This window comes from Lycorma delicatula, chromosome 11, assembly GCF_047948215.1.
Source record: "Lycorma delicatula isolate Av1 chromosome 11, ASM4794821v1, whole genome shotgun sequence".
NCBI classification, from domain to species: Eukaryota; Metazoa; Arthropoda; class Insecta; order Hemiptera; family Fulgoridae; genus Lycorma; species Lycorma delicatula.
The window spans coordinates 71,820,930-71,848,678 of NC_134465.1; the positions used below are offsets into that span (position 1 = coordinate 71,820,930).

General features: G+C 30.1%; 1 protein-coding gene across 1 annotated transcript in view; it reads right to left on the reverse strand.

Moving 5' to 3' along the window:
- Window positions 1–27,749, reverse strand: part of LOC142332315 (protein O-mannosyl-transferase TMTC1-like) — a 507,352-nt gene that overhangs the window by 78,880 nt on the left and 400,723 nt on the right. The window contains exons 7-8 of the mRNA XM_075378680.1: window positions 11,511–11,700; window positions 9,886–10,007 (exon numbers count right to left, since the gene is read on the reverse strand). Coding sequence (XP_075234795.1) covers window positions 9,886–10,007; window positions 11,511–11,700 — 312 coding nt within the window. The remainder of the gene's footprint in view (window positions 1–9,885; window positions 10,008–11,510; window positions 11,701–27,749) is intronic.

The window sequence follows — 27,749 nt, forward strand, 5'->3', positions numbered from 1 at the left end:
CACGGATATTGTAATACAGTAACAATAATGATTATTCAAAATAACAATTTATTTTCGCAGAAATATTATAAAAAATAAAACTACGCAATAATAAATACAAATACGACAGAGTAAAACAAGATAGAGAAAATTGTAAAAATTATTTTGCCTGCAGAAATTCGGTTATTTTGCATCATTATATTGACTAGGCCGTAATTTTTTTGATTTTACAGAATTTGTTTCAAAATTTTCTTAATTTTTTCCCGGTTCTTCCATATCATCGAAATTGTCAAATGACCTACGCCTAATTTTTGGGCGATCTCCTTATTAATTTCACCATTCTCTAACCAAGTCATAATTAAATCACTATTCAATGAATTTCACAGGATACGTGAAATAGAAGATACTGTACCCGCACGATAAGATACGCTCACAGCAAAATAGTAATAACTGAATGTGTGATGGTTCAGTTTACAATAATCTGGTTTACAAAGTAGTTAAAAAACAGTACATATGTAAGAATAAAGGACCGTCAAAATATTTCTCTAGCTACGATGTTGATAGACTGTACTACGTTACTGATGAGTCACTTCTGTCTGTTATTATGAACGATTAAATGCTGCATTGCAGTAGGAAATATACACACACACATATATATATATATATATATATATGTATATATATATATATATAAATAAACAAATATGAAATACCAGATCTTATCTGTAAGCCGTACAGGCCAACTCAGGTAACAGTTTTACAAAATTATTTTATCTACGACATTATTTAATCATCCAATAATGTAATGATCTAAACGATATCCCATCATAAGAATCAATTAAGAAGTTATATAAATCCGGGAGAAATAACAAAAAAACAGGGTACAGAGAGCATAACAGAAAAGACCCTATAAAATTCATCATTCATCTACTTTTAAATTTTTTTATTTAAGCTTATTTTAAATATCGTATTTATTCGAGTACCCCGCACTTTTTTCCTTGGAATTTAGAGAAAAAGTAAGGGTGTGGAGCTTACTTGAAAGATAGCCTTTAGCCAGGATAATTTATGTAAAGTAAACGTTTTCTCTTAGAAATACCTAAATTCAATCACATAAATATAGTTACATTAGGCTTTCGTTTATCATGCCGGTTTTGCAGAATACATCCTTAATTATTAACATCCTGTTCATATTATCGATAGGAACGAAGTTACGGTATTTTTATAAAACCGATTCATTCTGTATAGGCTGCATCCGGTTCTAATGACACTACAGTTACCCATCGTCGTCTTGTCTATTCTCCATAGTCATTGTACTGTTTGTATATGTGGACGTTTATGCGCATTTTATCTGGTTAGTTTATCTTGTAAAGTTTAATACGGTGATTTATTTTAATTAGGGCATTTAAATGAGTACAAAATGACAGCGTCTACAATCTTTTACAGTAAATGAAAAACTGCGCGTTATAGAAGAGGCTGAAAAAATTGGAAATCGGGCGGCAGGAAGAAAATTAAACGTAGATGAAAGCTGAATTCGAGACTGGCGTAAGAAGAAACAACTTCTGTTGAAAGGCACTGGTAATAAAAGGGCTTTTCGTGGCCTAAAACCAAAATACACAGACGTAGAAAAAAAATTATATGACTTTGTTATGGAAAAAAGGAAATGCGGTTATGCTGTCACGACAGAAATGTGTCGATCATATGCTCGTGAAATCGCTAAATCGTTAAATAAAGTTGATTTTAAAGCATGCCGTGGATGGATAACACGATTTTTTGCACGAAATGATTTGTCAATAACACGAAAGACGACCATTTCGCAAAGATTTCCAGACGCTTATGAACAAAAAATATTACATTTTCACAAATTCATAATAAATCTTAGAAAAGATAAAGGCTATTTGCCTTCACAAATAGCAAACGCTGATCAAACCCCCGTATATTTTGAAATGCCATTTGACAAAACCGTAAACAAAAAAGGTGAAAAAACTGTTACAATTCGTACTGGTGGTAATGAAAAACAAAGTTGTTGTGTTATGCTTTGCATTACTTCTGATGGATCAAAATTACCTCCGTAGATTGTTTTTTAAAGAAAAACTCTTCCTACCGTACAGGTAAATGGAGTTATAATCAGAGCACAGGAATCAGGTTGGATGGACGAAACCTTAATTTAGATTGGATCAGGTGTGTTCGGCAAAAGCGATCAGAAGATTTACTTAATAAAAAAATACCGGTATGCTAGTAATGGATAGTTATCGAAGGCATACAACTGATAAAGTGAAAGACATTTTAAAAAAGGGTATGACAGACCAAGAATAATTCCAGGCGGATTAACATCTTTATTGCAACAACTAGATGTCTGCATTAATAAACTGTTCAAGCTGCATTAAAACAACTGTACAGTAAATGGATGACTGATGAAAATTTTTACGGAAATTCCACGGTATTTCCACGGAATTAGTAAGGAAAAGTTAAAAAAAATGCAGATTATCTAATGAACTTCATGGTAGTGGAAACGATCACCTTTGGTAGAGCGACTACCGGTAACTCTTCTACAGACATTGACAGTGACAGTGATTAATTAAAAATAAAATCCCATATTAAAAAACGTATTGAAATGATCCTTTTCAACATGATACTTTCTTTTCGTTTTACTGGCCTACTGATTCTGAACTAAACTAGTACTTACGGTAATATTAATGTAATATTACCGTAAGTAATATTAATATTGTAATTTAAACCGACGGTATAATATAATATAGTGCCAAATTGTTGGAAAATTAAATCTAAAATTATAAATTTTTATAAAGAACTAAATTTTATAATTAAATTATATTTTTAACTAATTCATAACTTTTCAATTGACGTTGTGACAGTCTATAATGATTAATTTAGTATTTTCATCCTAGTTTCAACTGATGTTACTGCTGGTATTTTATTTTTATTTTTATTTTTTTAACTAGATAAATATTTACTAACATGAGATCAAAAAGTATATTGGATTTGAATTTACCTGTTTATTTAGTACACGGTTGTTGGGAGTATTCTGTATAACATCACACTCGTCAATTATTAGTGAATTTGTATCTACGAGATGGATGGCACACATTAAATGTATTTTCTAGTAAAACTTTTTTATAAATGTTCATTTCTTTTTTGTTTCAACCGCTCCGCCACCATTTGACCGGTGTTATTGTGCAATTGGAACGGGTAAGTTTATATATTATACAAGCATTGTTTGTATAGTTATTGTGTTCTTTATGTAATGATTTGTTTTGTATCGTTAGTTGTTCTGAAAGCTACATTGTATCGTAATGTTTTAAATGTGTAAGTTAATATCTTTTAGTCGTCATTTTCACATGTTAATGTGTTTTATATGTTTTTTTTTTGTTTTGGTTTATTTCAACGATTTCGCTGTTACATTCATTTGTGTCTGCAAGTTATTTTATTAAGTTTTTCAATGTGGTTTACGTGGATGTTTTGAATAGTTGGAAGATGTTAAATGTAAAAGTAGATAGTTTATGTGAGGTCAAGTGGTTTGAGTATTTTACTAACTAGAGTTTTTGACATTGTTTTTGGCATTCTGTTATTTTTTTTTATAAGTATGTTTTATATTATTTGTTTGTTTTTGGTTTTTTTTTGTGAAGTCCACTAAACTTGTTTAATATGTGGCATTAAGCCGTAAAGTTAAAGTTGAGATGTGTTTTCTTTTAGTATGTAATAGATGATATTTATTTGTAATTATTTTTGATTTCAAACATTACATCTTTGGATTTATCTGGAGAAGAAGAAGAAGAAGAAGAAGATTTATCTTGGATTTATCTGAGAAGAAAAGATTAGAAGCTTTTGAAATGCGGTGCTATAGGAGAATGAATGAAAAATCAGATGGGTGGATAAAGTGACAAATGAAGAGGTATTGCGACAAATAGATGAAGAAAGAAGCGTTTGGAAAAATATAGTTAAAAGAAGAGACAGACTTATAGGCCACATACTAAGGCATCCTGGAATAGTCGCTTTAATATTGGAAGGACAGGTAGAAGGAAAAAATTGTGTAGGCAGGCCACGTTTGGAATATGTAAAACAAATTGTTACGGATGTAGGATGTAGAGGGTATACTGAAATGAAACGACTAGCACTAGATAGGGAATCTTAGAGAGCTGCATCACCGTTTTTATGTAAAACATTTATCTCTGAGATTGTTCTATAACATTTGATCTACATCGATTTATATTTCTTCTATAAATGTATTAAACAGTGTCTTCCTGGATATTGTTTAATACTTTGTCATTGTTAGATTTTCTAACTTAAGTAACCTTTTTACTTCCTTGTACGAAGTAAAGGAAGTATTGTAATCGCGAAAAATGTCGGTATTTTCAGATTTTAACGGAAATATTCATTTTGACCATCCCTGAATTAATTTTGATTAGTTTCAGCGTGACATCTCTACGTACGTATGTACTTATGTATCTCGCATAACTCATAAACGATTAGCCGTAGGATGTTGAAATTTTGGATTTAGGAATGCTGTAAAATCTAGTTGTGCATCTCCCCTTTTGAACCAAAAGTGTCCAAAAAAGCCCAAAATCCCCAAAAAATTAGATTTTGTAATTTTTCTTAACTGCAATAGAAAGCCCCATTGTGAGTTTTTCAACGTTATATCATAAGTGGTACTTATTTTCATTGGTTCCAGAGTTATAGTCAAATGAAATTTCAATTAATAAAATATTTTGATCTTAAAAGGAAAAGACACATCGATTAGGGTCAGACATCTCCTTTTTTTAATTTAAATATATTGATTTATTAATAATTATTAACCTCTGATTGTGAAAAAAAATGTGTATATGTAATTTAATAGGCGTACAAGGAAGTCGTGTGGTATTCACATCATTTCTTTTTAAAAAATAATAAGTTATACGGAAATATATTGGATGTACAATCAGTACATCAAATGTGTTTCTCCCTCTAAAATCAATAGATAACGTTCAGTTCAAAAGAATTATTATGATACTGATAATATTGTAATATTATTTTAAGCACTGAGTAAATATCATCATCTGTAATTCCATTTTAATTTTAATTTTACTTCATGCATTTTATTTAGTCGTACAGCTTAATCTGTTAAATTCAGTAAAGAAAAAACTGAGAATAAAAATAAAAAAGCAAAGTAATTTTACCATTTTACTCTATGAAGTTTAAAATAAAAGGTTCATCTGCATTTATTGACCTACAACAAATTTAAGAATATAGTATAAATTGTTTCATTTCGTCTTTGGTCTCACTACATCTAAACAATTAAATTTTTCATTTTTTTGGTTCAAAATTTCTTATTTTTCAGTTATTTTACATCTAATTTTTTTCGTTTTTTTAATTTTTTTTTTTTTTTTAATTACGGCTTAATCTAAATTTATCTTTATCTCTATTCCGATTTTTAAACAAAAGTTGAATTAGAAATCTTTCTAAGTTAATTTTATATTAAAAAAAAGAAAAGTAAATTAAAGTCAATCGACTAGTAATAGCAATGTATAAAAAAAACTTTATTATTTAAAAATAGGTCATATTATTGCTCAATTTTAATATACCACGTTAAATTTTCTTGTAATTTAAAAATAAATTGGTTTTTCAAGTAGTTAAACTCACCTATTTTTTGCTAAAGATCGATTATAATTGGATTTTTTTTCATTATCAATAGTTTTTCTTTTTTTATAAATTTTTCTTTATAATATATATAAGCATCCCCATTGCGGCTTCGCCCGCGCTATACAGATACTTGCGTTTTCTCATTGCGAGCAGGGTTTAGCCGATCAGGGCTAAACCTATCCGTCTGGATACCCCTGTGTTATTTAAATCATGCTTGTGAGATTAATAATGATAAATAAAAATAAACCCTGTTTAACCTTAATTTCGTCAGAGCAACAGTTTGGTCAGTAAAGAACCCACTTTTCCGTTGCGGCTTTGCTCGCGAAAAACATAATCAGAATTACAATCATAAATTATCACAATGTTACCAAATCTCATAAAGATTGATTCAATAGCGGTACAATAAAATGGTCAAAATGTAGAAAAGCGATTTATGTTGTTTTACCCCGCAAAATATTAAAATTAAAAGAAACCGAAAATGATTTGCAATATTTATCTGAAGACTATTCCCTAGCTCAAATTAAATACTCGTTTAGTATAATCGGAAATGGAAAAAAATTGCAATCATTTTTCGAAATATTAAAGGTCAAATTTAAAATAAAAAACGACAAATTAGATATTCATATGAAGATTACATGCCAAAAATCATGTTCTTATCTTCATTTGTTTCAGAGAAATTAAAAAAAAATAGAGTAAAATTTAATCTTATCCCATTTTAACCCTTTGAATTCGGAATTTAAAAAAAATATTAGAAGTTTACCATTTTTACATACTCATATATAGGTTACACACACCAGAAATCAAGTTTAATCTTATCCCATTTTAACCCTTTGAATTCGGAATTTAAAAAAAATATTAGAAGTTTACCATTTTTACATACTCATATATAGGTTACACACACCAGAAATCAAGTTGATATCTTCATTTGTTACCGAGAAATGATAAAAAAAGCCGGGTTTAAAAAAAAATTTTATACTCTGAATTTAAAAAAATGTAGACAGAAATTGTTTTGTAGATATTCCCTTGAGAATACTTAAACCAACAATGAAGCTCATATCTCACCGGTTACCTAGAAATTAGAAGTTTAGCAAATTTCATTATTACTCAATTTTAACCCCCTTTAAAAGTGGAATTTCTAAATTTCCTTTCTTAATATGCACATACCATTGGAAGAACGTATATAAACATTTTCATCAATTTATCTTCAGTAGTTTTTGCTTGGCATTGATTGCTCACGATTTTCTTTCATTTTCTTTATACTTGTGTGTGTGTGTGTGTGTGTGTGTGTGTGTGTGTGTGTGTGTGCACATACACCCACACACACATGAGTATAATGATCTTAAATTTGATAATTATTTTTTAAAAGTAGTAATAAGAGATTAAAAAATCTGTTGTGGAAACAACATGACTTCCTTGAATGCCTATTAAATTATATACACACGTTTTTTAAATGTAAAGTACATAAAATTTTATTTCATAATAACTTCTGATATTTTATCATATTTTCTTTTTACTGTTATTAATGAATTATTATTTATGGTAAAAATTTATTTACAATTAGAGAGGTTAATAATTATTAATAAATGAATGTATTTAAATTAAAAAAAAGTTAATAAAAAAGGAATTGAAAATGATCGTTGAAAAGCTCTAAATGAGGGCTTATTACTGCAGTTAAGAAAAAGTTCAAACTCCAATTTTTTTTTTTGTATGATTTTTGACTTTTTTGTATTCTTTTCATCCAGTCGATTGCAATCAAAAGGAGAGGTGCACAACTAGATGTTGCAACATCCTACGGCTAATCGTTTTTATTTATTTATTTATTTTTTTAACCTACTGAACGACCGTTAGTTATTGTTTTAGAGAATGAGATGAATTATGTGTAGCGTATGTGAAAATGCTATGCCTGACCGGGATTCGAACCCGGGACCTCCGGATGAAAGGCCAAGATACCACCCCTCGCGCACTCGGAGGCCGTTTTAGAGTTATGCGAGGTACATACGTACGCACAAACGTCACACCGGAATTAGTCAAAATGGATTCAGGGATGGTCAAAATGGATATTTCCGTTGAAATCTGAAAACCGGAATTTTTAGCTATCACAATACTTCCTTTACTTCGTATAAGGAAGTAAAAAGTGTTGTTTAAGTTTTTTGTTTTAGCATGCTTTTTTTTGTACATTATTGCATTTACTTATTTATTTTGCGTTGATTTTGTATTATATATTTTTTATTGTTTTACAAAGATAATAATAGTTAATTATTTGTCTATCATGATATACTAGGAAACTCTTTACCAGAGATTGGGATTTCCAGCAAAAAAGAAAGAAACAATATTCGGTGACAAAACTTTGTACAGCAATGTAGTTTTGGTACCTATATATATATGTATATCACTAACAATTTTAGCGGGTGATGGTACCGTATGCCATGTAAAAATAAATAAATAAACAAAAACTTTCGTCAAAGTTGAATTACAACATATTTAAAATAATACTATAATGCTTCAAAATTTTTAAATAATTATTTTTATAATTGCATAAATTTATTGGTATTTAAATATGATTTTTCGGTTTGTAAAACAGTATTCAACTTTGTAAATTCATATCAAAAATCATTCTGTCTCTATAAAGACAAATAGCATCACTATTTTGTTATGCGAAACTGCATTGAGGGAATTACAAAGACCGAGAGACACTTAAATACGTAAAATTGACAGAAGGAAGAAAGATATTTAACAAAGATAGAAATAGTTTGAAAGTGAGAAGTCAGTAAGTAGTAACTTTGGCTGTGATTTGATTCACAAGAAGAGAGCGCGGAAGTTCTATGGTACATACAAACTTAATGTGTTTCTATCTTCGTATTGTACTTTACTCTTTATGTCTATCATTTTCATACACACACACACACACACACACACACACACCATCTACATTATACAAAATCTACAAGTCATGCAAAATTTATTTGTAGAACTATAATAATACTAATGGCTTTACAAATCCTACTTTTCCTCTTGGTTGGTGGTGGGTGGTTGGAGGAGGAAGCTGCAGAAAATATTTGCTGAATGTATACATTTTTAAAAAATCTACTGTAGTTTAACAAAGGGTAAAATTATATACAGTGTGTTCAGAAAATTCAAACTGAACTATAAACGGTGTAATGTCAAGACAATATGTACTTCACTCAACACCGGAACACAAACGCAGTTTCGAAATTGTGCGGTCTAGTTTTAAAGGTTGTGATATTTTCTAAACCTCTCATTCTGTTAATGAAAACCAACATCCACAACTCCTTTTCTTTCTCTTCTTATATATTTATTTAAAATGTGTTTATACATGTCAATATTATCATTTTTTCAGCCGTTATTCGAACCACTTCAGGATGGATAACATGCCTCTGATCGAATGAGCCTCTTCAACTCATTTCCAAATGTGATGGTCTTGTTCGATCTTATGCAAATTCGGTCCATTTACTAGATAATATTGATTGATCAACCCAACGAGCCTTTGGTCTTTTTAGTGGGCATTTAACATCTTGTTGTATCTATTTAAGTGCTAATGTAGACCATCTGCCTCCAGTTCCTTTTGTGCTACAAGGCCTGCTTACCGATATTTTAATTCTTTAACTTTCATAATGATATCATATACTTTAGTATGTTCTCTGATTCATTTACAGGTCTTCTTATCCCGTCTGGTAACTCCAAACGTTCATAACGGCGTAATTCCAGCGTTCAAGTCCTAGTAAAGCCAGATATTTTTACACGGATTTGAATACTAGATCGTGGATACCGGTGTTCTTTGGTGGTTGGGTTTCAATTAACCACACACATCTCAGGAATGGTCGAACTGAGAATGTACAAGACTACACTTCATTTACACTCTCATACATTTCATCGTCTGGAGAATTATCTTAACGGTACTTACCGGAGGCTAAACAGGAAAAAAAAGAAAAAAAATGATGTATTGATCGAAAACTTTCTTATTAAGGCAAAAGGATAATTTGTTCTTGCCACTCAAGCTAAATTCGTCATTCAACTTTCGTTGATTGTATCATCCTCAGTTGACAACCGTTGGCGAAGATGTATGTAATGATCTACCTTTATGAGTTCTTATCCAGGAGACAAAAATCTTTCTTTCCTCGGCAAAATTGTTGAACATGACTTGGCGCATTTTAAGGTTAATCTTTAGACCATAGGGTTCGCCAGCCACCTGCAGTTTGTTAATTTTTTAACTAAATTATAATCCATTAAAAAAATTATATCGATTTCTTTTCTTACCTTGGTATATACAATACCCGCTCCGCTAAAACAAATCCTACAGTCACTAATAAATTAGTTGCCGGTAAAAATGGTATTACCAGAAATAAACAACCCAATACCAATGGGGAGTGGCGATGATTCTGTAACAAAAAAAAATGATTGTAAATTATAAGAAATTTAAATATCCATGTAGAGCTTTGTAAAAACTGACATCTTATATATTAGTTATTACGAAATTTTCATATGAATTTAACTGATTTTTTAGGTAATTTCATAAGAAAGCTACCTATTGTAATGAGTACCATGATTCAAATTGCGGAAAATTTCGAAATATCTTCGCGTTTCACATCCCCCAACCACAAAACAGCCATCAGCTCAAAGGTTTATATATATATATATTTCACTTTCTTGTGGACATGATAACTGCAGTACTTTTGTGCCAAATCATTTTAAAACTATTCCTTAAAAGTAACCGTTCCATAATCTCGGTCGGGTTCGTTAACGACCAAAATCGGATCATGGGGGTGGAAATGTGGGGGCAAAAAAAAAACACCAAAATATGGCTATAACTTTCTTATTAAGTAAAAGTTATGTATATGTAATACATATCATATTTACAGAAATAATACAATACTTATGATTATCCGTAGTTTAATAAATGAAATCGGGCGGGTAAGAGTTTTCTAACAATGTTTATATATATTTTACTTATTAAATGGAACGCTTAAATATTATTTATTATCTATTATTGTATATCTATTGTTTATTACATGTATTTTTTTAAAAAGAAATATCTAAATTCATAACAGATTTTTATAGTAGAAATGTAGTGTCTTAAATTTTTTGATATCAGTATCGTTTTGTTAAAAACATTTTTATTTATATTACAGAAATATTTATTTTTTGCACGGAAGAAATGATATCTGCGAGACTCTTACCGTACGTACAGTTTACAATTTCATTGTCATTTTTTTGGATAAATAAATTATTGTAATAGTTCCAGCATTATTCCATTGAGTTAATCGTATCACCTTTTGACACCAATTTTTTAATTTTATAAAAAATATTAAGGAAGACGTTATTCATAATATGGAAATTAGTGATTTACACATTTCCAGTTTATAATTTTGTAAATAAACAAATCTGTTGGTGTCAGGCACCAAAAATCTGTAACAAAATCGATTAAGAACGAGTGTAAATTTCTTGTGGTATATATCAAACATATATATCTATGTGGTATACAATATCATTCTGTGGTTTAATAGATAGATATTTATTTAATGACAATAAATGTGAATAAAAGTGCTACAGCGAAAAGACCGATTAATTAAATAGTTTTTGTCTTCTCGAACAGCGGAAAAAACTTTAAATCAAAATTAATAGGTAGTTTTATTAGGATGAAGCACCAAATCACACAACTAGATAATTTTATGAATAAGGAGTGTATAAGTGGAAATTTTAGCCAATTCAGAATGAATTATTCAGAAATAGAATTTTGTAAACTGGCAGTTTGCTCGAAACTAAACAAACTGCTGACTTGTATTAAAAAAATATTAATTTTCTAAAATCGCCTTTATTATTGGCCTATCCATAATATACATTTTACTTACAGAGTATTAAATACTATATAATTTAATACTAACCTCAAAATCAGCAAAACATCTGTACGCAAGTAATAAACAGCATCCAAAAAATATACATGTCGCTATATTTCTGCAGTCGGCTAATGAAGTAACCAATGGTATCGAACCCATTTGCCAATCATGACTCAATGTTGTTGGACAAAATAACAGCCAACAATTAAACACAGCCAAATAACAAAACGTCATTAACCTGTAAAAAATAAATAACACTCTTGTTATAAATTAACGTATAGGATTTTACAAGAATGTAATTACGGTTGTAGAAAATAATTTAATTTAAATACTGTTTTTTCCTCCTTTTTTTTCTATTATTTATTTATTTAATAACGTTATCAAAAATAAAGTATAGTATTAAAAATGATGGAAAATTTATTATTTAAGAGATGAATGAATTTTAACATTTTTATTTTACCTCCAGGACCTGGAGGTTTTAGTATTAAGTATTACTTCAGATAACGAGATTGAAGACAATTTTTGTACCGCGTGAAAATGCCATTCATGATCGGGATTCGAACCCGGGACCTCCGGATAAAAGGCTGAGATGTGACCACTCGCGCCACAGAGACCGGCATTGTGGTAAATTAGAAAATTTTTGTAAAACGATACATAATTCATTAATTAATATTTTTTTATTTTTTTACTTACAGGAAAATTATTTGAAAGTTTTTTAAAACATTTCTATTAAATAGTCAATTGTTACAAAATATAGCATAACATATTGCAACAAGACCGGTATAGCGGATAGCGTATAGCAGGCCTGAGTAACGGATTCCTACCAATTATTATGAAAGTAAAATAAAATATAATAACTGGAGGAATCCAGAAAGGGACAAAAAGAAGAACCCTTTTTGTAAAAAATAGGTCCGTTTTACAATCGTATTTTGTTATACTGCCCACTAACACACAATGAACACCGGTTGTACGGTGTGAAGGTTTGGAATTCGTAGGAACAAAAGCCTCAATCAACTTGGGTTCGCTTACGCTTCGACTTGGATCCGGTCCGACAGATAAAGAGGCTAGCAGTGTAAATAGCCTAGTAATACCAGTTAAAAAAAAGTTCCATTACAACCAGTCTGCGAGGCGTTACGGCGTCGGTCCCGCAAGGGCAGTTCTGCGAGGACTTCAATGAGAAGAGACTGCAGGTTGAGTGGAGTAGTGTGGATTCGGCGGAGTTCTGCGAACCAGTCCAGCGAGTTACAACGACGGTCCAGCAAGGAGAGTCACAGGTGTGAGTCAGCGAGACGTCAGTTCAGCGAGGAGATTCCTGAATCCAGCTGGATACGAGTAAGATGACGCCACGAATAATTCCAGTAATCAAAAAATACTATCAATGAGTTACAGTAAAACTCATAAGAATATGAGTTATTCTATTCTTATGAGTTTATTCTTATATTCTTATAAGAATATAAGTAAAAGAAATAATGCAATAGGCTTCATTCATTAACTGTTAGGGTAGATAGCAAAGGTATTTGCAAGTGAACACTATACGATTATTTGTTAATAGAAGAATAGTGGTTAAAAACCGTTATTCTTCTATTAGACTAGCGTTTACTTTTGTTAATGGGTCTAGTTTTCTATTTATCTACCTGGAATAAATTCGGAACGATTATTTATTTTGAACTCTATGTTGTGTGTAATCTGTATTTATTATTTACAAATGACATTTATCGCTATTTGAAGTGTTATTCTTTGTTGATTACGCTCTGTTTATGGCATATTTCTTTTGTTATGTTATCTATTATGTCATGTATTAATTATTTGATTTTTTTATTATTGACATGTAACATTAATATCATTTACTACTATTACTACTATTATTATAAGAGTGTATATATATATATATATATATACTATATTAGTACTATTTACTGTTATTATTAGTACTATTATCCTGATTATTATTGTGGTTGAAATTACTATATTAATATTCGTGTATTTACTATTTTTTATTAACTGTTTAATTATTATCTACTGATATTTACTTCTTTTTCCTGTTTAGCCTCCGGTAACTACCGTTTAGATAATTCTTCAGAGGATAATATGTATGAGTGTAAATGAAGTGTTAGTCTTGTACATTCTCAGTTCGACCATTCCTGAGATGTGTGGTTAATTGAAACCCAACCACCAAAGAACACCGGTATCCACGATCTAGTATTCAAATCCATGTAAAAATATCTGGCTTTACTAGGACTTGACCGCTGTAACTTTCGACTTCCAAATCAGCTGATTTGGGAAGACGCGTTAACCACTAGACCAACCCGGTGGGTTCTACTGATATTTACTATCACTTATTCTTATTACATTATTGTATTTCTCACCATTGTTACTGTTATCATTAATTTGTCTGGTTGTAATTATGAACATTTTAAACCAATAAACTGCAATTATATAAAATTCTAAATTGTCAATCTCTCAATATCATGATCGAGCCGTGAAACACGCGACAATATTCCAAAAAGATAATTATTTTTAACATATGAAACGTAAAACTTAAAAAAAAAACTCGATGAAAAATATTTTTAAGTTGTTTAAAAGATCAAATTAATTTACCATGTCATTTTTTTACGCTAAAAATTTGCGTTCGGAAAGTCGCTCTGCAGTATGATTTAGAATTATGTGATATATTCTGTTTCTTTCGGCGTTAGATTGGTTTCCCTGTGGATTCGTTATAAGAACAAGATATCAGACTTGCTACCGCAAATAAAGTTGTAAATAAAGAACTGAAACTTTTCTCACACAAAGTAATATGTGTTCATAAATTGAAACCTAGAGATCATGCCCAAAAAAAAATGCATTATTGTCAGTGATTTTACGTTTTATTAATCAAAATTCCGTACGTACCCTCGACATTACGTTTCTTATACATGAAACATGGCTTAATCTGGGAGGGCATATTATTTCACAAAATTTACGACTGTCGTCGATAATTAACCTCCATGAATTACTCAAACTATCTTTACCCGAAGCAAAAATTGGAGTCTAGGCCGATGTGAGTTGAACGCGAATTGTGAATCCAATCCTTTTTGAAAATACAGTTAACAGTGATTTTGTGCTGTTTTAACAAAGGCCACTATTCAGTTAACAGAAATGGATATCAGTCACGGTTGGTTACAAAAAGATGGCGCCACACGCACGCAGTTAACAGGTCAATGACTTTTTACAAATTGTCTTTGGTAAACTAATCATTTCGAGAGGTATGTGACCTGCACGATTCCCGATCTGACTCCCTTAGATTACTTTCTGTAGTGGGCAACGAAACAAGCAGTGTATCGTAACAGATCACCCATGATTGATCAACTAAAAACCACAATAATGGTTTACCAGACTTTTCAGTACATCAGCTGGTTAATTTGATTGAAAAAAAATTGAAAGATTTGCAGTGTTGTAGTGTTTGAAAGAGGTCATTTTCTACATTTTTTATAAACTATTCTAGTTATTGTAATATCCGTTTCTATAAAATAATGAAATAAAACTATAAAATAATAATTAAGAAAGTTCCGTCATTAAATTTTCATATTTCCAGTGCACAGAAACATTCCAAACGCGCTGTATAGAAAAATAACCACGAAAGTTTACAAAGCTTAACTGACCTTCGTATTTAGGGAATTTATCTCAAATGTCATGTAGGGGTTTTAAATTATTAATGACTTTATTATGCTATCTTTAGAGTACAATTAAAATTAAAATAAAATGTTCAGTAAAAATATTTAGGTCTGAATTGTTCCTTTTGATCAAATGATTTTTTATCCTAAAAATTATGCAGGATTAATAATTTAATTGAGGAAAGCAACAAAATTCGTAGTAAAAAAATTTGGGTCTCATTTGATCCCCTCGTCGAGAGATATTAATATAATTTAATATTTTTAATACGGAATAGCCAAAATTTACATAAAAAAAAAAACAAAAAACAAATAAAGCATCAGAAATTATTTGAAAATGATAAAAGTTTTAAAAAAATGGTATAAGATATCATTTTTCTGGTAAGGATTTTATACAGCTTTCATGTTTATTGGGACTAAATTGATTTATTAGAGTAATTATTTCAGTAAGTTGGCGCAGTTTGATAAAATGTTATTCAACATGGATAAAAAAGATTATAAATTACCAAAAAGACTACCTGAATTTTCCCTTTTCCGATACCGTAAAAAATCAGGTCTAAACTGGCATTTGTACAGCCAAATATTTTTGTTTAATTTTTTTTGTTGATCGACAGGTTTTCAAGATGTAGGAAAAACTATTTAAAAGTAATTTATATTCCCCACCTGTAAATCCGATTAACTTAAAAACTGGCATTTTACATAACTTTTTTTTGTGTTTGTTCTTCTGCTCCCCTGGACCGGCTCAACAATCAAGTATTACTCAGCTCAGGGGAGTGTCCTTGCGACTGTAATGAGCCTTCCCCCCACCCTATCAACAGTACGTCCGGCATGGCAGATCGACTCACCGGTTACGGTTTTTTTTCTATTTTCATGTTGCCTCTGACTCTAACCGTTAAGGCCAGGGACACCGGAACCGGCTATGCCGTTCCCGAGCCCTGCTCCAGCAGCTGAGTCTTGGTCTTTTTTTTCCTAAAGTAACTCTTCCCGCTTCTTGTAATCTTCTTCCTTTGCTCGTATAACTTCAGCCACGAATTGAGGTATTTCCAGCCATTTCTCTTTACCTCCCAACATGCACTTTGTTCTAGTTTCCGGGGTAATCTCTTTTACGTTATTTTTTGCTTTTATATCCTCCCAACGTGCACATTCGAAAAAGGTGTGGCAGGGAGTGTCCTCTTGACCGCAGTACATACAATTTCGGAATTCTCTTCTTTTAAACCTGCGTAAGAATACACCAAATCCTCCGTGACTGGAGAGGAATTGTGACATAACTTAAAGTACTTTTATCGTACTAAAACTCAGATTTGTATGACCACAATACAAATAGTAAAAATGACGAAAACTACCCCTCTCTTTTTTACTACTTTGTCCAAAATTTAATCTCAGTATTGCCCCATATATAGAATTTTTTGAAAGATTTTTGAAGAATTTAGCCATATTGGCAATATTAATTATAATATGAGCCAACATATTCCGTATTGTATATACGTACACACATATTCCGTAAATCTATATTAATGTTATGCTTTTTTTTTTTTTTTTTTTACTAATGAAGTCTTGAAACATCGATATTGTCAAAAACTGCAATACCTAATTTTTTTTCCGATAAATATTCTTTCCCTTTATAGCTGTGCTGATGTAGTATAATATAATTATAACCGGGAATGTAAAAATTAAAATTCATTAACATTTTCAATTCTAAGGGTTTAATAATACATATTTTCTAATAAAATTATTATTTTTCTTTTTTTATATTACCTTATAATTTTTAAAAGTTGGTGGCTGTTTTAATTGAGATAACTTTTTGTTTCTTAACCTCCGGGACCACCGTTAGGTATTGCTTCAGAGGATGAGATGAATGACAAGTAGCGTGTGAAAATGCCATGCCTGACTAGGAATCAAATCCGGGACCTTCGGATGAAAGGCCGAGACGCTACCACTCGCGCAACGGAAGCCGGCAATTGAGATAACTTGTTTATTTTTAAAAAAATATATATAATATACAATTTTAAATTATTCGGGATCAGTTAAAAGATACAAAAATACAGATATTTTGTACGTGGGCATTTACTTTACGTAACGTACTTTTTAAAAAAAAAAAAAAAAACTTTTTATTTTATTATTTCGAATGTTATTTTGATAAGTTATAAAATACGCTGCAGAGTTTTTTTTTCATTTAAAAAAAAAATTAAAAACAAATATTTTATTTAGGAAAATTCAGTAATTTAATGTTTTAGATTAATGTTTTCTGTTTTATTTTAGATTAAGCATTCATGAATATGTGTAGAGTGTGTATATATATACATATATATATATATATATATATATATATATATGTATATATATACACTAAAGGGAATTTATTTTTTAACTATAGCAAGACTACAGCCAACAGGATTATTTTATATTCCTTATTTTTATTTGTTTTATCATTTTAATTTTTCAACCGTACATTGGTTTAAATGAGAATTTATTTTATTTATCTCTACATTTTTGTAATTTTAATATTTATTTTAATTTTTACAGCTAGAAAAGAACTAAATTAACATATACATTCATTAAAAAAAAAAAAAAAATTAGGTTTTAGTTATACAAAGGCCTGAATGTAATTCTTACTATAATTAGTAAAAATTTACAATTTTAAATTACCTGAGAGCATCCACTATCGCAGGTTAATTGGAGGTAAAGGCTAACAGTGCAGGGGAACGAGTAAGGCGAACGTCCGCAAGTGGCAAGACAGATGGGATCAGTTGATCCAAAGGCTGACATGGATCTCAAGAAACGGCTGAACCGCAAACACGAGGAATTGGGGTATGAAATGACCCATGACTCAGTCACGGGTGCTTCAAAACATACTATTGGGCTCACATGTTGAGTCCCTCGCGGAATGCACTTAACACGAGAAGGAGAACATCTAAGAACACACGATGTTCACATGCGATCGGTTCCTGCAACTTATAGAAACATATCGGAGGGTATTCGGCGTTCTTTCCCCAGAAAACTTCATGGAGATTATGCTGCGGACCGGACCGATGTGGCATGCGGTATCCGCGATGTTGGTGAAGATTGTTCGTATGAAGATGATTGAAGAAGTTCAGGGGTGAATAGTTCTCCCTGACTCTCCCGCGAAATAAAGTCTGGAGCCAAATATAGGGACGTAAAGTTACGTGGGATGCTGAAAGGTTACTGTAAATGAGCTCGGCATCCCATGTTGTAATAGATGGAAAGGTTTTAGTGTACAAGCCTGCAAGGGAGACACACACTACCAAGCAGTTTGAGATCACAAGGTTAGCACAAAAAATAAAGGCTAACAGAGGGGTTAATTTGTATTCATATCTTATTTTCCGTGTTCTAAAGAAGATTAAGTTTTAATTAAAACACATCAAATTATTTTTCTTGACGAAAAGCTGAATATTAATCAAAATAAGATAAAAATCTTGAATTTTGAACTTTCAATCGTATTGTGAATTCATTGATACCTGAAAGTTTAATAAAATATGATTAACGAAATATATTTCCACAACTATTATTTCTTTTTAATAAAAAACTGAAATGATTTTTAATGAGCTCACAATGAACTTTACGAAATAAAATAATATATAAATAATAAAATAATAAATAAAGCGTTGAAAATAATACTTTTAATTTTATTTCTTATTCCTTCAAGTTTCTTCGACGTAATACTAAAAAGCTCATTTTTTTATTTTCCCTTGCCCATTATAAATATACTTCGCAATTTTTACGACATCAAAATTTAGGTTCTGTGACTAGATGGTCAAGATGATCAAACATAACATAAGAAAATGATGTAGACATTATCAGAAGCATTAATTATCCCGTACCAGGCTTTCTAGGAATGATTAATCGTTATCTCACGTTACCTTCTTGTCTTACTTGAATATACAAAAAATCCGTATATTAACGCAATGATATTCAGCATTACAGTTGATATATATGGGTCCATATTCAACATCATTAGTTACAAAGAAAAGAACTCCGTAATCCTACTCTAGTAGGATTCCTTTACGTGTGTTTCACTGTAATAAAAACAGGGCCAAGTAATATTAAGTTAGTTTATTTATTAAATAATGCAGCGAGTGGGATCAAAGCGCGGAACCGTGCAAGGCCAGGGAGGTAGCCCTAATGCGGAGGACGTCTTGGCGGTCACACGCAAGAGTGACTGGGTCGGGACGCTCTGATGAAGGATTAAGGACCCTCGAGGTTTGAGAAGCAAGGGCTCGAGGGTCCGGGGAGTATGCATTGGGGCACACTCGGACCCCGACTAGGAATAGGGACGAGGAGGTTACCCCTCTTGTGGAGGGGCATCACATCATCCAGAAGCGGAGGTCGTGTTGCTTTAATGAACCAGGAGAGACCCCGTTAGGAGGTCCAATGGTTGGATAATGCTGAAGGATTGTGGCTAGACATCACCGCGTCACATAAGGTCAACCGAGGCAACGTCTTCTAGGCGGTTACCGGTTGCCCTTGTGTGGTTAAAAAAAAAAGGTTAGTGTATTTATTCGTTTATGTAGTGAGACATTTTATTTGAAAAATATATTTCTCTACATTCAATATGTAAAAGATGCACACTTAAAAAAATATCTAAATAATAATAATAAATAAATAAGAATGAAAATTTAATATTCAACTTTAATTCCGTCAGATCAACTTGTTTTTTTCCTTATATTTATTTTCTCGAAAGAGGAAACAAATAATAAAAGATGTTATTTTCTCAATTGCTACGTATTAATATTTAATAAAATATCAAGTTTCATATTTCTTTCTATCAATTTCTTTGATGTAAATTTATTTTTAGAAATAAAATCTATATTGAGAAAAAACTATGTACTCTACTTTTCTGACAGCATCTCACTTTGTTTTTATCGAGATATATTGTATATTATCGAAAAATATTCGTATGCGAAATGGGAATTTTATTTTTGAATAAGAAATTGATGTTATTTTTTTGTAAAATGTTTATTTCTTAAACTACAATTTTATTTTGAACTGATTCGCTATTTACAAATATAAAATATTATAATTTCATCTTTTACAGAATATGATAAATTTGACAACATGTGGTAATATATATATATAAAGACCAAAAAATGCATTAAATTCCTAGAAATAAAATAAAATTGGTAAAATCCAATATCAGGTGAAATTATTTTACTTTTTTTTTACCATAAACAAATACTAGTAGTAAATTTGAAATTTTTGGAAACGTACGGTATTTTGAAAACATTTTTTTTTTTGTAAACATTACTTATATAGAATTGATAATAGACAGATAAGAATAAAACAATACTTTACAGATAGACACCTTTTACGAGTTATGTTGGACTTTCACGAATTGCGTACTTTTTATCTCCTCTTGGATGCATTTGTAGAGAGAAAAACACGAATAGTGCATTAAGCCTACCACTGGTCTTTAACCCATTTTACTTCAAAATATTTATATTTATCTTTTTACATCCTTGATCAAAATAAAGAAAGTATTGTGATCGCGAAAAATTTCGGTTTCCAGATTTCAACCGAAATATCCATTTTGGCCTTCCTTGAATCCATTTTGAATAGTTTCGGCGTGACGCCTGTACGTACGTATGTATCTCCCATAACTCAAAAACGATTACCCAAATGATGTTCAAATTTTGGATTTAGGATTGTTGAAATAGCTAGTTGTGCATCTTCCAATTTGATTGCAATCGACTGAACCAAAAGTGTCCAAAAAGCCAAAAATCAAAAAAAAAAAATTGGATTTTGGACTTTTCTTAACTGCCGTAACAAGCCCTCATTGAGAGCTTTTTAACGATATATCATAAGTTGTACTTATTTTCATTGGTTCCAGAGTTACAGCCAAATAAAAATTTTAATTAATGAATTTGGATCTTAGGGGAAGGCACATCGGTTCGAATCTTCATCTCTTTTTTTATAACTTTTTTTAAAATTTAAATATATTGATTTATTAATAATTATTAACTGCTCATTCTAAAAAACGTATACGAGGAATAATAACTCAAAAATAATAAAAAAATATCAGAAATTTTCAATAAAATAAAATTTTATGTACTTTTTATTTAAAAAAAAAAAAAAAAATGTATAAATGTAATTTAATAGGCGTACAAGGAAGTTATGTGTTGTTCACATCAGATTTTTGTTTTTCACCAAAGATTTGGACCTGTTTCAGAGCTAATTTAGAAAAAACAACAAAGTGCTGCGAATTGTTTTACGCACAATTTAATGAAAGGTTTTACAAATCCGAACATATAAACTTATTATACTCACTGACGCACAGACACGTATGTCATTTACATAACCTTAACTTAAATACTTCTATACTACACACCACTTCACATTCCAACATAAAAAAACAACATAATATTCACCTACACACAACACACACCCAGAACAAAACGTTTTGAAGCACGAAGAAGTGGGAGTGACCTTCTGAAATATTATATTTTTGTTTTTACTGAAAACGAAATAAAGATTAAAACGAAATTTTTTACGTATTTTTTATGTAAAAAATAAAATGTTTATATATAAGTAATCTTATTAAAGAACTGTTAATACTATTTTTATTATTTCATAAATATAGAATTTTTGTTTTAATACATTTTTTTTTGTTTTTTTTTTTTTTTACCTTCAATTCAATAACAAATTTTAAACAAAAAATAAGTAATAAAATTACTTCATAAAAAAGTTACTGTTATTAGGTTTATAAATTCACTAATATAAAAAGTTTAACTCCTTTGAAAAATATCAAATATGGGCGTTGATTTTTCAAAGGAAAAATATCAAATATGGGCGTGTATATATATATATATATATATATATATATATGATAAAAATAATTACATATAACCCAAAATAAAAGTTCAAGCCATTTAAAAAAAAAAAAAAAACTTTAAGATGTAATACAAAAATATAAATATAGTCTACCAGTTGCACCATTCCGTAATTTAGATTATAAAATGTACATTATTTTTAAACTAATTTAAAAATTAATAAAAATACAATATGAAAATATCAATTCAATGTGCTTTAGAGGTTATAGTTCTAAGAATAACTGCATAATCTTAATCTTTCCTTAGTTAAAAATGCTTACCCAAACAAATAATTATATCCTTCACTTTTTAAAACATTCTGAATGAATTAAAACAATCAATTAATATGCCGGTTAATTAAATATAAAAAAAAAAATTACAATGAAATAGTAAACCGTACCGTCAGTCTCGCAGGTATCATTACTTCCGTGCAAAAAACAAAAATTTCTCTAATATAAATAAAACTGTTTTTAACAAAACGATACCGATATCAAAAAAGGTAAGACTCTACATTTCTATTACCAAAATCTGTTATTAATCTAGAATTTTGTTTAAAAAAAGATACATGCTAAATATATGTAATAGACAGTAGTTATACGATAACAGATAATAAATAATGTTTAAGCGTTCCATATAATAAGTAAAATATAAAAAAATTGTTAGAAAACTCTTACCAGCTCGATTTCATTTATTAAAAAACGAATAATCATAAGAGTTGTATTATTTCTATAAACGTGATAGATATTACATATAAATGAAATGGGGCTGGTAAGATTTTTGTAACATGTTTTTGCTTATTATTTGGAACGCTTAAACATTGTTTATTTTCTATTGTCTATTTTCTAATATATTGTTTATTACATTATTTAACGTGTATTTTTTTTAAACAAAATTTTAAATTATTAACAGATTTTGAAAATACGAGGCTGCTGTTAAATTTTGCACATAAATGCGGAATGAAGAGAGATATTGGAATGAAATAAAAACTGAGTAAAAGTACAATACCTTAGCTACAAAATGCAGTATTTATTTTTCAATGTAATCGCTGTGTACACTGATACACATTTTCACCTTTTCCACCTTGGGACAAATTTTTACATTCCGTCACTGAAAAGTTCTAGCCGTCTTTCTCGGATCCAAGTGGCCACAGCTTCCTTCACCTCATCGTCGGTAGTGTAATGATTATCTTTGAGATGCCTCTTGTGATGAGGGAAGAAGTGGAAGTCCCACGGAGCCAAATCCGGTGAGTCTGACTGATGCGGAATAGGCACAAACTTCAGCTTGCGAAGAGTTTGCGCGGTACCCATCGTGTACAGATTTTACGGTATCCCAATTTCTCGATAATATGGCCTACTCGTTCTTTAGATATTCATAACTGAATAGTGATGCGTAGCTGGGTGATTCGCCGGTCTTTTTGAAGCAATTCGTTTACCTCCTTTCGATGTTTCTCGACAGTCACAGAACTGGTCGTCGGCTGCAAGGTGCGTCCTCAATTGTCTCTTTAAGCTTCATATTTGCGAAATTTCAACGGCCACCTATTCACAGTACTCCTGTCAGCAGTTTCACTACTGTAAACCGCATTTAAACGATGTAAAGTATTCGTAGGATTCACATTTTCTTCTGTTAAAAGTTCCGATTACTGCGCGCTGTTTTAACCGTGTTGACATATTGGCCGTACTCGACTCCATTTTAACTGCTACTGAAAACAAACCGGTAACGGGTTCAACGCATTATCGCAGGTTTGCAGAGATGGATTTTAGTTATCATGTGCTGCCACGCCCAACTGGATAGTACCTTATGTCTCCGTGTAGCACGCTAGTGTGCAAAATTTATCAGTCGAACCTAATAGAAATGTAGTGTCTTACATTTTTTGATATCGGTATCATTTTGTTAAAAACAGTTTTATTTATATTACAGAAATTTTTGTTTTTTGAGCGGAACAAATGATACCTGCAAGACTCTTACCGTACAATTTACAATTTTATTATAATTTTTTTGGATATGCCTGCATTTTGTTAGATTATTTTTTTATTGTTTATGAATTATTGATTGCTATTTTATGGATTTATTATTAAAATTTATTGCCTTTCTAGAACAAACAAATATACAAGCTGTAGAAAATTTTATTTTAAATTTTATTATTTCAAGTATATTATCAAGTTTTTGTACGCTACCTAGTAATATTAAGTACTGCTACCTAGCGGGGCGATTCGTAAAGTCACCTTTAAAAAAAGCAAAAGTGACATATTCGAGTTCCGCGGTTCATCAAATGGAAAAAAAAAGAAACATTGTCTAATAAAGTTCGAGTTATTTTTTGAAAGTATTCTTTATTACAAATCTAATTGAACTGAAATATAATGTTTTCATTCTTATTTTTTAATTATGTTTCTGATTTTTATTTCACTTTTAGGTTAGGTCATGTTTAGAACTGTATGTTTAGAACTGTAAACATAATTTATTGACTCCTCCGTGCCGTCCAGTTCTGCCGACTCTTACTGGCGAAGTTATGACTAACTTCGTGATTGACTCAGGTCATTTATACTGCATGTCTAGTTGAAATAATTACTTATGAATTTACTCCTTGCAAGTTGGCAACCTATAATTTATTAGACAATTAGCTACAATCCAGTATGTTCGCGCTATTAATGGTGTAGAAAGACGTGTTACTATAACCGATGAAATTTTAATAGATTTATTTTGATTCACTGTAACTTTATCTGAGCCAACATTTTTTATTAAATTGTTTCCCCTTTTCCCATATCATTTTCACAATTAAACAGAAATTAGTTCTCGATTCCAATATGTTCATTAGTTAAAATTTTAAAATATTCTGTTCCGTGTTATTATTATTTATTATGAAAGAATAATGGTAAATAAGCGAAATAGGTTTTTATACTTTCTTTGTTAGAAAAAATAATTTTTTTACAATATTGTCGCATGTTAGTGGCACTATCAGGATACTGAGAGATTGACAATTGAGAATGTTTATATAATTAAAATGTATTGGTATAAAAATATAAATAAAACAAGACAAATCAGTAATAATAATATTAAACGACAATCATAAAACAACTACTAAAAAAATTTATAGTAATCACAATCACAATAATAAATAAAAAAATCTCACAATAATAATTAGAATAATGACAATAATAGCAAAGTATTTATTGCATTTTATGGACAGAATTATATTTCTTTATTATGGACATTTATTATTACTATTATTTGCTGTTATCATGATTGTTGTTTATTATTCTTATTGTCATTTTTATTATTATTGATTTGTTTTATTTTCTCTGTGTTCTTAAAATAATATATTGTAATTACATAACATTTTCAATGGTCGGTCTCTCAATCTCCTGATCGAGCGGCGGACTTGCGACAGTATTTTTTTATTAACGTAAAATCTTAAATTGTACTTTAAAAATGCTATCAGTTTCGTTAAAATAATAATAATACGCGAATTACTGATTAATAGTTTTGTCAAATATCCAAAATAGTAGTAGGAACGATAAATATTGATTAAAAAATTGGATTTCAGCCAAAATCAACTTAAGTGCTCTCTTCTTTGGTGAATAGATACTGCTGAATTCCTAAAAACTTCAAACAAAATTCAAACTTCTTTTAATATTCAGTATTTTAGAAGATACCATTCATTAAATACACTTATACTGTGTATAAAATATATTTAATACAGTTTTATGGGTTATTTGAAACTTTTAAATATATTTTATTTGTTGAATTCGCAACTCATAAAAAAAAAAAATACTCTTTGCGTTTATATCTAAATAAAAGGTTTTGTCCATTCATTGAAACCTTCCTGATTTTTGCAGTAAAGATGTTTTCATGATTTGTTAAAAAGGTTTTATGTGCATACCACTCGTACTATAATTGAAATCTATATTTTCTATTTGAAAAAATTAGCTTTAAATCATCAAAAATAATGAGCCGAATGAAAAAAAAATAAAACTTGAAAAAAAGATTTGCCCCATCTACAACAAAAACATTTTTCAATCTTTATTTGTTGAAAAAGTTTTTTATTTTAATTTATTTACTGAAATTTTTGCTGATATTATTTTATTTTAGCAACATGAATTTTTTTGTTTTGTTGTTTATGGATTAAATTTTGTGGTTTTGACTGTGTTTCTTATATGTGATCAGTTTTTTTTTTATACTAAATTGCTTGTTCTGTTTTTATAATAATTTAATTTTATTATTCTCAAATGTTTCGATTTAAGTTTTTTAGTTAGATTTAATAACGAAGCTACTTATTGCAATGGGTACCATGATTCGACTTCCTGAAAATGTCGACATATCTTCGCGTTTCACATCCCCCAGACCCCAAAACCACCGTCAGTTCAAAAATTTATATATATATATATATATATATATATTTCACTTTCATGCGGACACAATAACTGTCTTAATTTTGCGTAAATCACTTTCAAATTGATACATAAAATATGACGATCCAAAATTCAGGTCGTTAATGGGCAAAATCGGACCATGAGGATGGTTATATGTTGGCTTTTATCCACCAATCTGATTTTTAACATTCTTCTATAGCACCACATTTCAAAAGCTTCTAAACTTTTCTTCTCAGATACTCCGATCGTCCAAGTTTCACTTCCATATAAAGCGACACTCCAAACATACACTTTCAAAAAGCTTTTCCTACATTTAAATTAATTTTTGAGGTAAACAGATTACATTTCTTACTGAAGGCTCGTTTAGCTTGTGCTATTCGGCATTTTATATCGCTCCTGCTTCGTCCATCTGTAGTAATTCTACATCCCAAATAACAAAATTCTTCTACCTCCATAATCTTTTCTCCTCCTATTTTCATATTCAGTGTGTTCTACTTCATCTTTGTTATTTCTACTACATTTCATTACTTTTGTTTTGTTCTTGTTTGTTATCATGCGATATTTCTTGCGTAGGAGTTCATCTATGCCGTTCATTGTTTCTTCTAAACCCTTTTTACTCTCGGCTAGAATTACTATATCATCAGCAAATCGTGGCATCTTTATCTTTTCACCTTGTACTGTTACTCCGAATCTAAATTGTTCTTTAACATCATTAACTGCTAGTCCCGTGTAGCATTTTTTTTTATATATGTAATAAAAAAATTTTTTGTTTTTTTTCAATTTTTGGATAAGAGATGAAGTTCAAGGCAAAACGTTTTTAAAAATGGATGGATAACATTTTATAATGGACGAATATACCGAGCTTAATATAAAAATTATTACAATGTTTACAAAATTTTGAGAAAATTAATCACAAAAACTATTTACCCACCCCTTGGAAATATTAACCCCAAAATTTAACTAACACATTGCCCTATAAACACAAGTTTTTATACAAAATTTAATCAAAATCTGTTAATCCAGTCGAAAGTTAAGCTTAAAACACTCCAACATTATCCCACCTACTTTTTTATTTTTGGTGTTCCTGGATCATGAAACCTTGTGAAATACCAAAAAGCTCATATCCCATTTTTTTGACTGATTAGCATACAGTACTTTCCTTTTTTCAGCGCTGGTGTCTATATCTACGGAAATTAGAAGCTAATTTTTAGGTTTTTGGGTTTCAATATTTCATAAAATGAGGATGTGAAATATTGAGAATTTCATCATCAAAACATTGAGAATTTCGATAGAATAAAAAAACACTACTAGGCGGTTTGTGAGAAATAAACTGAGAAGGGATACACTTTTGAAATTTTAAAAGTTATTATCTGTTCCAACTTATCTTTTAGGGAGCGAAACGAGGACTCTGACTAGTACACATCGGCAGATGCTAGATAATGTAAAAAT